The sequence below is a fragment of the Pongo abelii genome, chromosome 12, assembly GCF_028885655.2.
Source record: "Pongo abelii isolate AG06213 chromosome 12, NHGRI_mPonAbe1-v2.0_pri, whole genome shotgun sequence".
In the NCBI taxonomy this organism is placed as follows: domain Eukaryota; kingdom Metazoa; phylum Chordata; class Mammalia; order Primates; family Hominidae; genus Pongo; species Pongo abelii.
The window spans coordinates 43120637-43134832 of NC_071997.2; the positions used below are offsets into that span (position 1 = coordinate 43120637).

At 52.9% G+C, this 14196-nt stretch overlaps 1 protein-coding gene across 5 annotated transcripts in view; it reads left to right on the forward strand.

The window, feature by feature from the left end:
- PSD4 (pleckstrin and Sec7 domain containing 4) overlaps positions 1-10093 on the forward strand; it is a 46103-nt gene extending 36010 nt beyond the window's left edge. For 2 of the 5 annotated variants that reach the window (XM_063713566.1, XM_054547946.2), the window contains exons 9-17: positions 168-226; positions 435-524; positions 2299-2342; positions 2718-2878; positions 4132-4202; positions 4318-4481; positions 5302-5446; positions 5645-5788; positions 7715-10093. In XM_063713566.1, coding sequence (XP_063569636.1) covers positions 168-226; positions 435-524; positions 2299-2342; positions 2718-2878; positions 4132-4202; positions 4318-4481; positions 5302-5446; positions 5645-5788; positions 7715-7972 — 1136 coding nt within the window. In that variant the 3' untranslated portion in view covers positions 7973-10093. Of the gene's footprint in view, positions 1-167; positions 227-434; positions 525-2298; positions 2343-2717; positions 2957-4131; positions 4203-4314; positions 4482-5301; positions 5447-5644; positions 5789-7714 lie in introns of all 5 variants that reach the window. The other 3 variants (XM_054547944.2, XM_054547943.2, XM_054547945.2) reach the window with 3 other exon arrangements.
- The last annotated feature ends 4103 nt before the right edge of the window (positions 10094-14196 follow it).

Genomic DNA, 14196 nt, shown 5'->3' on the forward strand with positions numbered 1-14196 from the left:
CTGCTTGGGAGTTCAGTAGGTGACAGTGAACTGGTGGTAGTGTGTTGGGGGCTGTGGAGAATGGAAGCATTCCAGGGGTTCTGAGGTTACCCCACACAGTGTGGGCAGAGGAAACAGGAGCCCTGGTTCCAATGAGCTTTCTCTCCACTCACCTACCTCTGGGGCAGATTCTGTACACACCTTGACATGTGCAATCATGCTCCTTAACACGGACCTGCATGGACAGGTAAGACGGTGAAGAGAGTCCCTGTGGGAACTGAGGCTGTGGCAAGGGGTGCAGGGAGGAGAAGACCAGAGGCTTGAGACCGGGCAGGGAACACCCCTGAGGGATGTGGGCCTGGGGAGCTGGAAAGGGTTCCATGGTGGCTGGCTGGGGGGTTATTCTATTGGGATGGGGTGTGTGCTCCAGTCATCCCACTTCTCCACGGCTACAGAACATTGGGAAGAGCATGAGCTGCCAGGAATTCATAACCAATCTGAATGGGCTTAGGGATGGCGGGAACTTCCCCAAGGAGCTGCTGAAGGTATGTGCCACGGGGTCTTCTTATGAGCCTCATGTAGGACCTGGAGCCTTGGTTCTTTGTTCCAAGGGAGATGCTGAGCTTGGGACTGGCTTTGCCAAAATATCCTTGAGAGAACAGGGCTTATTTATTGCAGGGCTAGTAAAAGTATGGTCCCTGGCTGGCAGCATCAGAAGCATCTTGGAATTTGTTAGCCATGCAAATCTGCAGGCTCCCTGTGCTGGACTTACTGAATCAGGCTCTCTGAGACTGGGACCCCTAAAATATTTTCTTAAGTTTTCAAGTCATTCTTACCCCTTCAAAGTCTGAGAAGGGCAAAGCTACACATGGTGAAAGTCTGGAGCTCAGACTTGGGAGCCTGGTGTTCCTGGGTTTGAATTTTAGTCTTGGGCAATTTGCCCCCTCTTGGCCAACTCAAGTTCTTCCTGAGGGTGTTAACCACTTACCATGCCATTATCAAGATGAAATAAAATCTGCCAAGTGCTCAGCACGGTGCTTGGCACATAGCATGTGTGTCATAAGCAATTAAAATCATTTGCTGTTTCATCACAGTCACGCATCACTTAACGATGAAGGCGTGTTCTGAGAAATGCATCGTTGGGCATTTTCACTATTGTGTGAACATTATAGAGTGAACTTACACAAACCTAGATATACAGCTCACTGCACACCAGGGCTATATGGGATAGTCCATTTCTCCTGGGCTACAAACCTGTGTGGCATGCTGCTGTATTTAATACTGCAAGCAATTCTAACACAGTGCTGTATTTGTATATCTAAACATAGAAAAGGTACAATAAAAACATGATAGAAAAGATTAAAAATAATACACCTGTATAGGACAGCTCCATCACCATCTTACGGGACCACTATCACGCATGCAGTTCATCCTTGACTGAACCATCATGATGCTGTTATACGGTACATGGCTGTACTTCATGAACATTTACTGAACACCTACTATGTGCCAGACTCCTTGCTAGGCACTGCAAGAGCTATAGAAGCAAGCGAGATAACATCTACGTTAATACGTCAAACTTTTAGCGCATCATTCTTTCATTTGCTGCACATTTATTGTGGGGATTGGTCAGCCAGTTTCTTCTCTGTCAGATCCCTCCCAGTAGGATGCCATGTAGGTAATTCATTTCTCCTCCATGAGAACTAGTTAAGGCCTCACTAAGCATGGGCAGGACAGGGACTTGTCTGCCTTGGTCATCATCTTTTTTTTTTTTTTTTTGAGATGGAGTCTCATCCTGTCACCCAGGCTGGAGTGCAGTGGTGTGATCTTGGCTCACTGCAACCTCCGCCTCCCGGGTTCAAGCAATTCTCTTGCCTCAGCCTCCTGAGTAGCTGGGATTACAGGTGTGCGCCACCACACCCAGCTAATTTTTTGTATTTTTAGTAGAGAAGGGGTTTCATCATGTTGGCCAGGCTGGTCTCGAACTCCTGACTTCAAGTGATCCACCCACCTCGGCCTCCCAAAGTGCAGGGATTAGAGGCGTGAGCCACCGCACCTGGCAGGTCATCTTTATGTCTCTAGCACCCAGCATAGTGCTTGTCGCTGGGAAATACTCCAGAAATACTTTGTTGCACAGATGGATGGATGGATGGATGGATGGATGGATGGATGCTTGCTTACTCAAGGAGGAAGGGCACCTATGTTGTGGGTGGACGAGGCAGGCTGTACACATGCCCCTATCCTACCTCTGCCAGACAAAGAGACTTTAGGCTCCACAGCCCTGAGGCTCCCCTGCCTACCTGTGTGCTTCTGTTCCAGGCCCTTTACTGGTCTATCCGCAGCGAGAAGCTCGAGTGGGCCGTGTGAGTGAGACTCCCTTTCCCCTCTCCTCCTCACCCGTCTCCCCTGTCTTTGGGCTGTCCTCCCTCTGTCACCCACCCGAGAGTTAGAGAAACTCAGATAGTGCTCCCCTCGGAGTGGGGCAAAGCCAGAGGCAGGGCTCTGGGGAGACAGATAGAGGAGCCCAAGTAATACCGGAGGGCCAGAGGTAGTGGGGCGTGGGGTATGGCAGAATTTTCAGGAATTGATGTGTTCACTCTGAAGGAGGACTCCTTGTGGGGGGTCCTGGGGTGTGGCTTCCCAGGAAAAGAGAGGTTGCTAAGGCTCTGGGTGGCAATGGATACCTCCCAGTGGTCTTTGTGTAGTCAGCACTTCCAGCCTGATTCTCTGATGTTCAGGGATGAAGAAGACGCAGCCAGACCTGAGAAGGTCCAGCCGTCCCTGCCAGCTGGCAAGATGAGCAAGCCCTTCCTTCAGCTGGCTCAGGATCCCACGGTGCCCACCTACAAGCAGGGCATCCTGGCTCGGAAGATGCATCAAGATGCAGACGGCAAGAAGAGTGAGTGTCTGCTGCCCACAAACAGGGTGGCGTGCTGGGAGCAGCCCTGCTCAGGGACCTGTGCCGATGCATGCACAGGTATGCAGAGAGACGGCCCACATTGAGGACAGGCAGCCAGCCCATGTTCCTTCCTCAATGCGTACTGAACAGTGACCATGTGCTGGATGCTGTGTGAGGCACTAGAGGGTAGGTAGGAGAACCCAGACAAAACAGGCCTAGTTATTCCTGGGCCCCAAAGTCCCTGTAGTAAGGTAGAGATTAGACAAGTGTGTCAATGTCTGGGAAAAAAAAGTAGCAAGAGCTGAGTGTCTAGGGGCTGAATCAAGTGAGGAGAAAAAGGTTTTTGGTTTTGTTTTGGAAGCAGGATGTGGCGACAGGGAGAGGTAAGGCTTCTGGTAAGTGATGGTATCTGCACTGAACTTTGGAGGAGAAGAGGGTCTGGAATTTGGAAGCTGGGCAGAGGGCATCCCCTGCAGAGAAAACAGCAAGCCGAGTTTGCTCAGAACATGGGGTGTGTGAAAGGGAGGTACACTTGAGGCAAAATTGCCAGGGCCTGCGTTTGGGCCTTATTCCACAGGCAGCTGAAGGCTTTTGATTATGGCACCAACATGACCAGAGTGGTGATCTCAGCAGACTAATGTGCGAGCACAGATTGAATAGGGTGGGGCGACCAGGATGGGAACTAGCATTGGCTGTGAAGCCGCCAGGGCCCTAGGGCTGCCTTTTGTCCAAGGAGCTTAGAATGGATCTTACCACACAAGACCAGGGTGGAGAGGTAGGGGGAAAAGAGGGCAGGTGGTGCTCAGAGTGGGGTACACAGGGAAGGACACCCCAAAGCTGGGCCCTGTGCCCTTGAGCCCCTCTAGATGGGTATGCAAAGTCAAGATCATCCTGCAGGGACTAGAAAGCTGTCTGGGAGGAGTTGTGTTTGTGCCTGGGTGTTTGCCACTGCTTGGGGTAGTGGGTGTGTGTTTGGAGTTGGAGAGAAGATGATCTGTATGAATATCTATATTTGGATGTGAGTGGCTCTATGGTTTTGTTTCCAGGGGGGATTGCCCGTGTGTGGAGAGACTCTATATGTTTGTTTACGATTGTATGTGTTTTCCTGTGTTGGCATGTTCTGCATTTGTGTGCATTCTGGTGAGAGACTGGAGGTGGTGTGAGGGGCAGGGGGCATATGCACACTTGTGTGTGTCTGAGTGTGTCTGGATGCTGGTGCCCCCACCTACATTTGTGTTCTGTTCCTGGAACAGCGCCATGGGGCAAGCGTGGCTGGAAGATGTTCCACACCTTACTGCGAGGGATGGTTCTCTACTTCCTGAAGGTAGGAAAGGAGCCAACACCCCTGTCAGAATGGGAGACTGAGAGAGGCCCAGAACTGTCTGGAGGGTGGGCAGCTGATGATAACCTCTTCTCTGAGCCCCTGTGACTGGTAGCAGGGAGAAGACCACTGCCTGGAGGGGGAGAGCTTGGTGGGGCAGATGGTGGATGAGCCCGTGGGGGTGCACCACTCGCTGGCCACCCCTGCCACCGATTACACCAAGAAGCCGCACGTCTTCCAACTGCGCACGGCTGACTGGCGCCTCTACCTCTTCCAGGCACCGTAAGTCCCTGGGGTGGGAGACTGTGGCAAGGCCTCGCCCTGCGCTAGTTCTCTCTCCCCTGACCCTGCTGACATCTGAGGCCTGTGGGCCCCAGGGGGTCCTGGTGGGAATGGCCATACTGATCAGAAATTCTTAGAATGCGGCAGCAGGAAGAAGAGCTGGGGACCAGGGATGAAGCCCAGGTATTGCCTGCTTCCTCCCCATCCTTGGCCAACTTTGCCAGCACAGTATGCCTTTTCCTTATCAGTGGGATAAAGCCTCCCAGTTCAGAACACAGGATTCCGGGAAGTTGCTAATGATTGACCATATTTGGCATTCGTTATAAAATCTGTCACCTTCTCAGATTGTCCTTTTTATTTTTTATTTTTGAGACAGAGTCTCGCTCTGTCGTCCTGGCTGGAGTGCAGTGACTCTTATCTCGGCTCACTGCAACCTCCGCCTCCCGGGTTCAAGCGATTCTCATGCCTGAGCCTCCCGACGAACTGGGATTACAGGCGCGTGCCACCGTGCTTGGAGAATTTTTGTATTTTTAGTAGAGACGGGGTTTCACCATGTTGGCCAGGCTGGTCTCAAACTCCTGACCTCAGGTGATCGGCCTGCCAAGGCGTAGCCACCGCACCAGGCCTCCAGATTTTCCTCTTTATTGATAAGAAATGCCATGGTCAGAGGTCGAGTGCCCTGCTAGTGGCAGGGCTCTAACTATGGGAGGCTGAGTCCTGAGCATCTGGCCAGCTGTGCAACCAACCACAGAAGGGGGCGGGAGGAGGGTGACAGGACCGACTCTGTGTCCCCGGGGACCAACGACCTCCTTTGCCCCAGCACTGCCAAGGAGATGAGCTCCTGGATCGCGCGCATCAACTTGGCTGCGGCCACGCACTCCGCGCCGCCCTTCCCCGCCGCTGTGGGCTCCCAGCGCAGATTCGTGCGGCCCATCCTGCCGGTGGGACCCGCCCAGAGCTCCCTGGTATGGCCTCCGTGAAGGGGTGGGATACGGTGGAATTGGGAATGTGCACCTGGAGCCCCAGGACTAGCTCGGGGAGGCTGGAGGCGGGCTGCGCACCTGGCCTGGGAACTGAGGTGACCAGGAGGGCGGCACACCCGGGCCCGGAAAGCGGTGGAGGGGACGCCCGGGACAGCGTCCCTCACCGCCTGCTGCTCGCAGGAGGAGCAGCATCGATCCCACGAGAACTGCCTGGACGCTGCCTCGGACGACCTGCTGGATCTGCAGAGGAACTTACCGGAGCGGCGGGGCCGTAGCCGCGAGCTGGAGGAGTATCGCCTGCGGAAGGAGTATCTGGAGTACGAGGTGAGGGGCCGAGCCCACCTCCCCGCCGCTGCGCAGGTCCCTCTCCGCCCTCTCGTGGCTGCCTCGGTCCCTGCAGCCGTCACTGCCCTGACCGCGCCGGGGCGGGGAGAGGCGCTTGTGTGAAGGCTGGGCCCGTGTGCGCTACCTGCAAAGGGGCAGGGGCTCCTACATGGACACCCGCGTGCACCGACATGCACAAAGAGTGTGTGTCCCCATGCACGTAGGCCTTTCACCTCTTGTCCTGGGGGCACATAGCAGCTGCTTGTCTGGAAACACCCATAGCAGACGTTATTTTATAGTTTTCTTTCTCCTAAGAGTATATTTGGCTTTTCCTAAGTTGAAGGAAAAACTGTATTTTAGCTCAATTGTTCATTCTAATACCTACCAAATATTCATAGGTAGTATTTATGGAGCTTGTCTTCCTTGCATGGATTGTCTCATTCAATTAACAGCTCTGGGTAGGTACTGTTATCCTCAGTTTACAGATGGGGAAACTGAGAAATTAAACTACCCTTCCAAATCTGATAAATGTACATGCTGCTCTAAATGCCCCATTTATGGTCTTAACTAAGAAATGACCGTGTTTTTTTGTTTTTGTTTTTGTTTTTGAGACAAAGTCTCATTCTGTCGCCCAGGCTGGAGTGCAGTGGCTGGATCTCAGCTCCCTGCAACCTCCGCCTCCCAGGTTCAAGCGATTCTCCTGCCTCAGCCTCCTGAGTAGCTGGGATTACAGGTGTGAGCCACCACACCTGGACAATTTTTGTATTTTTAGTAGAGACAGGGGTTCACCATGTTGGCAAAGCTGGACTTGAACTCCTGGCCTTGAATGGTCTGCCTGCCTCAGCCTTCCAAAGTGCTTGGATTACAGGTGTGATCCACTGCCCCTGGCCAGTAATGACTTTTGTTGACTCTACAGCCCATGTTGAAATGTTTTATCCCTTAGTTTCCCCCAACCCTCACCCATCCACCCACACTCCCCAATTCTGCTTTGGTGTCACATCAGTTCATCTGGGATCCTAACAGTGGGTGCCTGCTTCAGGGGTCCTGGATGACTGCTTAGGGTGAGGGTCCACTGGGCAGGAAGGGTATGTGAATGCAATGTGAAAATAGAGGGAATCAGAGGCCACCCAGAGGCAGAGACCAGGAAGTGGGAATCAACATCGCCTCCTGCCTGTCCCTGCTGTGCCCGCATGCAGCCCTCTGCCTGTCTTTCAAGGTCCCAGACTATCCCTTGGCTTGTTGGTTGTATCCATGGCTGTGAACTCCCCACTTCTCAGAGGCCTCAGGGTGTGGCTGTGAGGATCCAACCTCTTCCTCCCACTGACCAGCTGGGACCTTTAGCAAGCCACCAGCCCTCCCTTCCACAGTGATTTGTTCCCCCTCCCAGGGCTGGCATGAGGATCCAATGGGATGGAGGGTGAGGAAGCACTTTGTAAACTGGAAACCATATCCCAAGGATGCTAGCTGCAGGGGCCTTAGGAATACGGTGTTAAGCAGATGAGGGTAGTTAGCATCATGCTCCACAGATGCCAATTGTTAAAATGCTATTTAGACCCAATTAGGGCTGTACAGATGTGAGCTGTTTGTGTGTAGGGCTGCAAAGATCTCAGGCATAGTGGGTGACACATCTTTTAGTGCCTCAAAGATGGAACATGGCATAGAGATGTTAGTTACAGCACTCCAAGGGGTTGGCTATTATTAGAACAGGGCTGGGCTGATATGTGTTATTATAATACTATCCAGAGGTGTGCTCTGCAGTCTGCTTGCCCAAGCATTACACTGACACTCACTGTTGGTCCAGCCCTCTTTCTGTCGAGGTCTGTATTGCCATAGCTTCATGTACCTGTGAGCTGTCCCTCACGATTCTAGCCTCCTCCCAACCTGCAGCCAGGATGGTGCTAAGGTGGTGGGGCCCGTGTGTTGCAGAAAACCCGCTACGAGACCTACGTGCAGCTGCTGGTGGCCCGCCTGCACTGCCCCTCTGATGCTCTGGACCTGTGGGAGGAGCAGCTGGGGAGGGAAGCTGGAGGCGCTCGGGAGCCCAAGCTCAGCCTGAAGAAGTCCCACTCGAGCCCGTCCCTGCACCAGGATGAGGCTCCCACCACGGCCAAGGTGAAGCGCAACATCTCAGAGCGCAGAACCTACCGGAAGATCATCCCCAAGCGGAACCGCAATCAGCTGTGAAGCCAGCACCACCTCAGAGACACTGTCCCCTGCTCCAGGGTAGACCTGGGATGAACCTCCCTGGAGGAGACTTATTTCAATGAGTCCACCGTGATGGATGAGGCACCTCCTTTCCCTGCTGAAGAACAAACCTCGTTTCCCTGTGGCCCTCATTCTTGTGTCCACTGAAGCTTTCCTAATACTGCTGTACCCCCCCCCCCCCCATGGCAGTCCCTCCGCAGCCCCATCCCTGGCCACGCCCAAGGGAAGAGGGAGGTTGAGGACTTGACTTTCCTGCCAGAGCTCATCCCATGTCACCCTCCAGGCCCCAGAATCCAGAGTGGCCTCATTTCCTAGACCTGGGAGCTCAGCACTTGTTTGAGAACCAGTGCATATGTGGTGTGGCCTTGAATTCTGGGGGAGAGCTTGGGGCAGCAGAGGCCCCTGGGCAGCCCAGCCAAGGGAGCCACAGCCCTGAGGATGGTCTTGCTCTGGGAAGTAGGTGACCTTCCTGGGGAGGCCCCAGGAGAGTGAATCAGGGACTCTTGAGAAATTCCTAACCAGCCTCCTGTGACCCAGGGAGCAGGGTCGCTAAGGTCCTGCCCACCGAGGGGACAGCCTTCTGGGCAGGGACCTCGGGGGTCTTCAAGGGCTCCGCACGGCTGTGGGGCCCTGTGCCTTTGTCTCCTTGTGTATCTTTTCCCCCTACAGTCTTCCTTTCCCCCGAAGCAGATGAAACAGTCTCACATATCCAGCTGCTCATCAACAGAGCAGAGCTGAGGCATGAGTGAGGGCTGGGAGGGGTGGGGCCTCCAGAGCTTTGCAGGGAACCCTGGAACCCTGGGAACAAAGAGTCTTTGTTCCAACACAGCAGGGAAGGAGGTTCTCTAGGTTCAGACCACTGGAGAGGATAGAGAGGTGAAAGGTGGCGACAGTTTCCCTTAGGGGTCTGCCTGGCAGGAGCCACAGGTCAGGAGAGTTGTGAGGGATGGGATGGAGGCTGGCGACCAGGTAAGGCCTAGGCCACGCTCGGAAGACTCTACTGTGCTCCTTCCTACACACGCCTTAAAGCTTCCTTCCTGTGGGATGCCTGGACCCCTTCCCCATCTCTGGCAGGTCAGAGGGTCTCTGCTGCTCTTCCCTGGGAAATCCCCTCGTCCTGCCCTCTGGCTGCCTCCCAACTGGGCTTGTTCTCTGAGGGAGGTTCCGGAGACTCATGGACTTGGGGCTCTGCCTGTAGGAAGGAGGCTGGGCCAGAGGGAGCAGCCACCATTGTCTCTGTTCAGCCAAGTGTGCAAGTAGGCTGCCCGCCAAGAGGGGGCCTCTGCTACCCGCTGCTGCCTGCCGGCTGACGCACTGCCTCCCCAGCCTTCCTGCTAGGCCACCCTCCTCCCTTCCCATGCTTGTAACCAGCTCTGGGGCCTGGACCTCCACAAAGGCTGGCTGGCCCTTGGAGGCCACATTTGGGTCTCCGGCCAGGGCCTAGGGCTAGGCCATGCACCCAATGGGTGCACAATAAATACAGGTCAACAAAGACGAAGGTGTGTCAGTGTGTGAGGAAGGGAGGTCAGGCAGCTAGGACCACCTGCAGTGTGGCAGGCTTCATCCCTCTTTGCTCCAAGTGTGTATGTATGTCTGTGCATGTGTGTAGTGGCTGTGTCTGTGTGTTCATGCATATGCAGGAGTCACATGGTCATAGGCCCTCAAAGCTGGAGGAGACCTCAGAATCATTCATTCACCTACTTGCTCATTTATTCATTCATTCATTTTGCAAATAATATGGGACGCTTTCTATGTGCCAGTACCACGGGATTCACAAATGAATTAAACATGTCCCTGACTCCATGAGTTGACAATCTTGCCCACTGGTTTCCTGCTCTTGGTTTACAGATGCACTTTTATCTTGCTGGGGAAGTGTGCTGAAAAGACACACCCAGGGATGCTGATTCAGTTAGCCTGGGTCAGAGGGATAGATAAATATGTTTAAAGCTCCTTGGGTAATTCTGATGTGTAAGTAGCAGTTAGCTGCAGTAGAGTCCAATTGCCTCATTTGATTGAGGTGGAATCCCAGCATCAGGTGGACATGACTTTTGGCCCAAGACTGATGCTTACAAACTAAATGGAGTAGGTTATTTGACCTCACTGAACATGCATCCTTTTTTTTTTTTTTTGAGATGGAGTTTTGCTTTTGTCACCCAGGCTGGAGTGCAATGGTGTGATCTTGGCTGACTGCAACCTCCACTGAATCAAGCAATTGTCCTGCCTCAGCCTCCCAAGTAGCTGAGATTACAGGTGTCCACCACCACACCCAACTAATTTTTTGTATTTTTAGTAGAGACGGGGTTTCGCCATGTTGGCCAGGCTGGTCTCGAACTCCTGACCTCAGGTAGTCCGCCTGCCTCGGCCCCCCAAAGTGCTGGGATTACAGGCGTGAACCACCGCACCCGGCCTATGCATCCTTATTTCTAAAACTATGATAAAAGGTGAAAATTTGAATGCATGTGTGTGTGACACTTAGATGCTCCTTTGCTCATGTAGAACAGGCACCTCTCTTTCACCTGAGCACGTGGAATCTTCAGAGCCAGATGATGGTGGCTGCCTGGCCTCCCGTAGTCAATGCTGCCCAGGCACCTCTGCCTGGAGGGTCTGGGTTGTGGGCTGCAGTTATGACATGTGACCACTTGGAGGCAGACTTGCATCTTTCTAGCTTCTGGCTGCTCAGGTGTCCTGCTGTGGAGCTGAGCTGTGCTCCCTGAAAGGCAGGAAGTTATTATGTGTGCTCCTGTGCCATCACCGAACCAGGACCTTCAACTTCGTAAAACCCACAGTGGCCTGGGCCAGGACTCCCACCATCTAGGGAAGCCTCTCCTAGGGAAAAGATTGGGGCTCTGACATCTTCCTGCAGATGGAGAGAAAGAAAGACATCTCAGAAGTCTGTGGGGACAGCCTACAGCTCCCCACAGGGTTGCTCCAGGTAGCCCTGGAAGGTGAAAGCTGAGCAGGCCCCAGTCCCCATCCTAGGTATGGAACAGATCAAACCACCACAGGCCTATGTCTGACCTTCTTGTTCCCACCCCATGCTCCTCTCCCACCTGTGTCCTTCTCTTTGCAGGAGAAGGGACAGACAGAGGTTCTCGGTGATGAGCTCAGGCTCTGGAAGGGCACTTGAAGTTTGGCTTTAGTTCTTCCTTTCCCATATAGGGGAGCTCGGCTTCCAGAGGCCTGGGCCTGCTGTGACCCAGGTTGATACTCCTGATATAACTGCTTCCTGGGCTCTCATGATCTCAGCTGAGCCTGGCTTTCTGCTGATGACATTTGTTTGTTGCTTGCCAGGCACCAGGGTAGATAAAAAGATCACTAAGACCTGTACCTTTTTCCTTAGGAGGGTCTGAGTCTTCTGGAGACGGAGACACATGGAATGTGTCGGAGTTGGAAGGAGCAGGACTGGAGGGTCGGGGTGAGGGGGGCAGAGAGAAACAGGGCCGTCAGGGTGGCCTGAGGCCAGATCATACAGGGTCTCCAATGCAGCCAAGGAGAGTGGCTTTTTGTGAATGTGCAGTGCAACTTTTTTTTTTTTTTTGAGACAGAGTCTCGCTCTGTTGCCCAGGCTGGAGTGCAATGGTGTGATCTCAGCTCACTGCAACCTCCGCCTCCTGGGTTCAAGAGATTCTCCTTCCCCAGCCTCCGGAGTAGCTGGGATTACAGGCATGCACCACCATGCCCGGCTAATTTTGTATTTTTTAGTAGAGACAGGGTTTCGCCTTGTTGGTCAGGCTGGTCTCAAACTCCTGACCTCAAGTGATCCAGGTGCCTCGGCCTCCCAAAGGGTTGGGATTACAGGCATGAGCCACTGTGCCTGGCCAGTGCAGTGCAATTTTTAAAGAGACGAGTGCCAAGCTCAGGGCTTGGAGGGCAGCCTAGGGATTTTGTTTTAAGAAGATGAGCTTTTATCTGGCTGGATGCGGTGGCTCACGCCTGTAATCCCAGCACTTTGGGAGGCTGAAGCTGGCGCATCACCTGAGGTCAGGAGTTCAAGACCAGCCTGGCCAACATGGTGAAACCCAGTCTTTACTAAAAACACAAAAAATAGCCGGGCATGGTGGCACACGCCTATAATCCCAGCTACTCAGGAGGCTGAAGCAGGAGAATGGCTTGAACCCAGGAGGTGGAGGTTGCAGTGAGCCGAGGTTGCGCCATTGCACTCCAGCCTGGGTAACACAGCGAGACTCTGACGAAAAAGAAAAAAAAGATGAAATGCCTTGAATAAGTAAGGCCAATGGGTAGGGTCAGAATATGGCCTGCAAATGCACTGTACTATTTGTGTAACTTATATGTAAATCTGAAATTATTTCAAAATAAATACAAAAAGAAAAAAGGCAATATCCCAGAACCTTGTGAAAACCTGGCCATAGCAGGTCTTTTTTCCTCCTGTTGAGCTGAGCAGGCATGCTCACAGGTCCTCAGGGTTTCCTGAACGGCTACTGTCCTCCCCGCTGGCCCCTCTGCCAATACCTCTGCCCCTCAGCTTTTCTGATGCCCATGCCCCCTCACCAGCTAACCGTGGCTTGCACCTTTACCTGTTCCCTTCATCTTCCCTTCTCCACAAGGCTGTGACCAACTGTTCCCCTCAGCCGGCACGCTGGCTTCTCTTCTCCTGCCTGCCACAGACCTCTCTCCTTCATGGGTCCACTGGGGCTCTTTGAGCCTATTCTCTACCCCCTTCATTATCATGCCTTGCAAACACCATCATGAGCAAAAATCAAAGCTGGTGTTAGACTCTCTTGCTTTCCGTAGCTGAGCCTGGCTTCCCTGCTTTCTGTGATGAATTCACGGGATGTGTGGGCTTTGCCAGCTGTTCCCAGCCCTTACCAGGTTCCCATTCATACCTGGCTTTAATTCACACCTTACAAATCGGCGTCCACCCCACCTTTGCCTGAAATGGCACCTCCCAGGGCAATTGATGGCTTCAGTCATCAACTCCAATGCCTTCTCAGCCTTCTTCCCCGATCACCTCTCAGCGACCTTTGGCCTTGATAGCTATGTGATCATCTACCAGACCCTGCACCAAGGCTCAGCCTGATCTTGCCCCAGTGGCCAGGCCCTTGAGTGGGACTGCCGGGAATTGAGTCCAGCTTTTCTAGCCATCTGACCGTGGCCAGTTAGCCTCTTATGTTCTGTTTGCTTCTCTATAAAATGGGGATAATAACACTACTTATGTCATAAGGTCCTCATGAAGATTAAGTGAAATTATGCACGTAAACATCTCAGAACAATGGCTGGCACAGAAGGAACACCTGTGAGGTTAGCTATTAATTCACAGCCTCACCAGACTTACCCCACGTCTGCTTCCCTCTTCCTCTGGGCTCTGGCTTAGGCTCTGCCCTCATACATGCCATCCTGCTTGGATGCTGGGTAGCTTTGCATTTGGCTCTGCCTTGGCCTGCAAGTAACAAATCTTAGCTCAAATGAGCTTTAGCAGAAAAGGACTTTGATTGGCTCCAATAGCTGAATAATCTGTATCCAGGTCAGGTGAGGCTTCATCTCGGGCTTCACTCTGATTCAAGGCCCTTTTTCTCTCTTGTTCTTTTGGGGGCTCCATCTCCCAGGTCTATGAGCAGGAACAACCCTCATGCTTCCAAGATGGCCCCAGGAGCTCTCAAGATCCCTTTTCTTGGTGCAAATCTAGCAGAAAGTGACTCTCTGCTTCCTGGAAGTTTCAAACTCAAATCCAGGAATAGTCTCCTGTAGCAGCCTGCGTTGGGCCATGTGCCCATATCTTAGCCAGTCACTAGGGCCCAGGGGTTTAAGGAGATCAGACTCCACTTCTGGAGAGGATGAGAGTGAAGTCAGCATCACCGAAACATAGGGACCAGCTGTGGAGAAATTCTGAGTACTGGAAGGACAGGATAGGAGGAATGGATGATGGAGAGAAAACCAATATGCAGATGCCCTTTCCTCCAGGAGGCCTTCCCTAAGTCTTCCTCCTTCAGTTTCTATTACATGAAACTCTGTAACTCTCCACTCCTCTCTCCTCTTCATTGTGTGTTTTTTTTTTTTTTTTTTTTTTTTTTTTTTGAGACAGAGTCTCGCTCTGTCGCCCAGGCTGGAGTGCAGTGGCACGATCTCGGCTCACTGCAAGCTCTGCCTCCTGAGTTCACGCCATTCTCTTGCCTCAGCCTCCTGAGCAGCTGGGACTACAGGCGCCCGCCACCACGCCCGGCTAATTTTTTAATATTTTTAGTAGA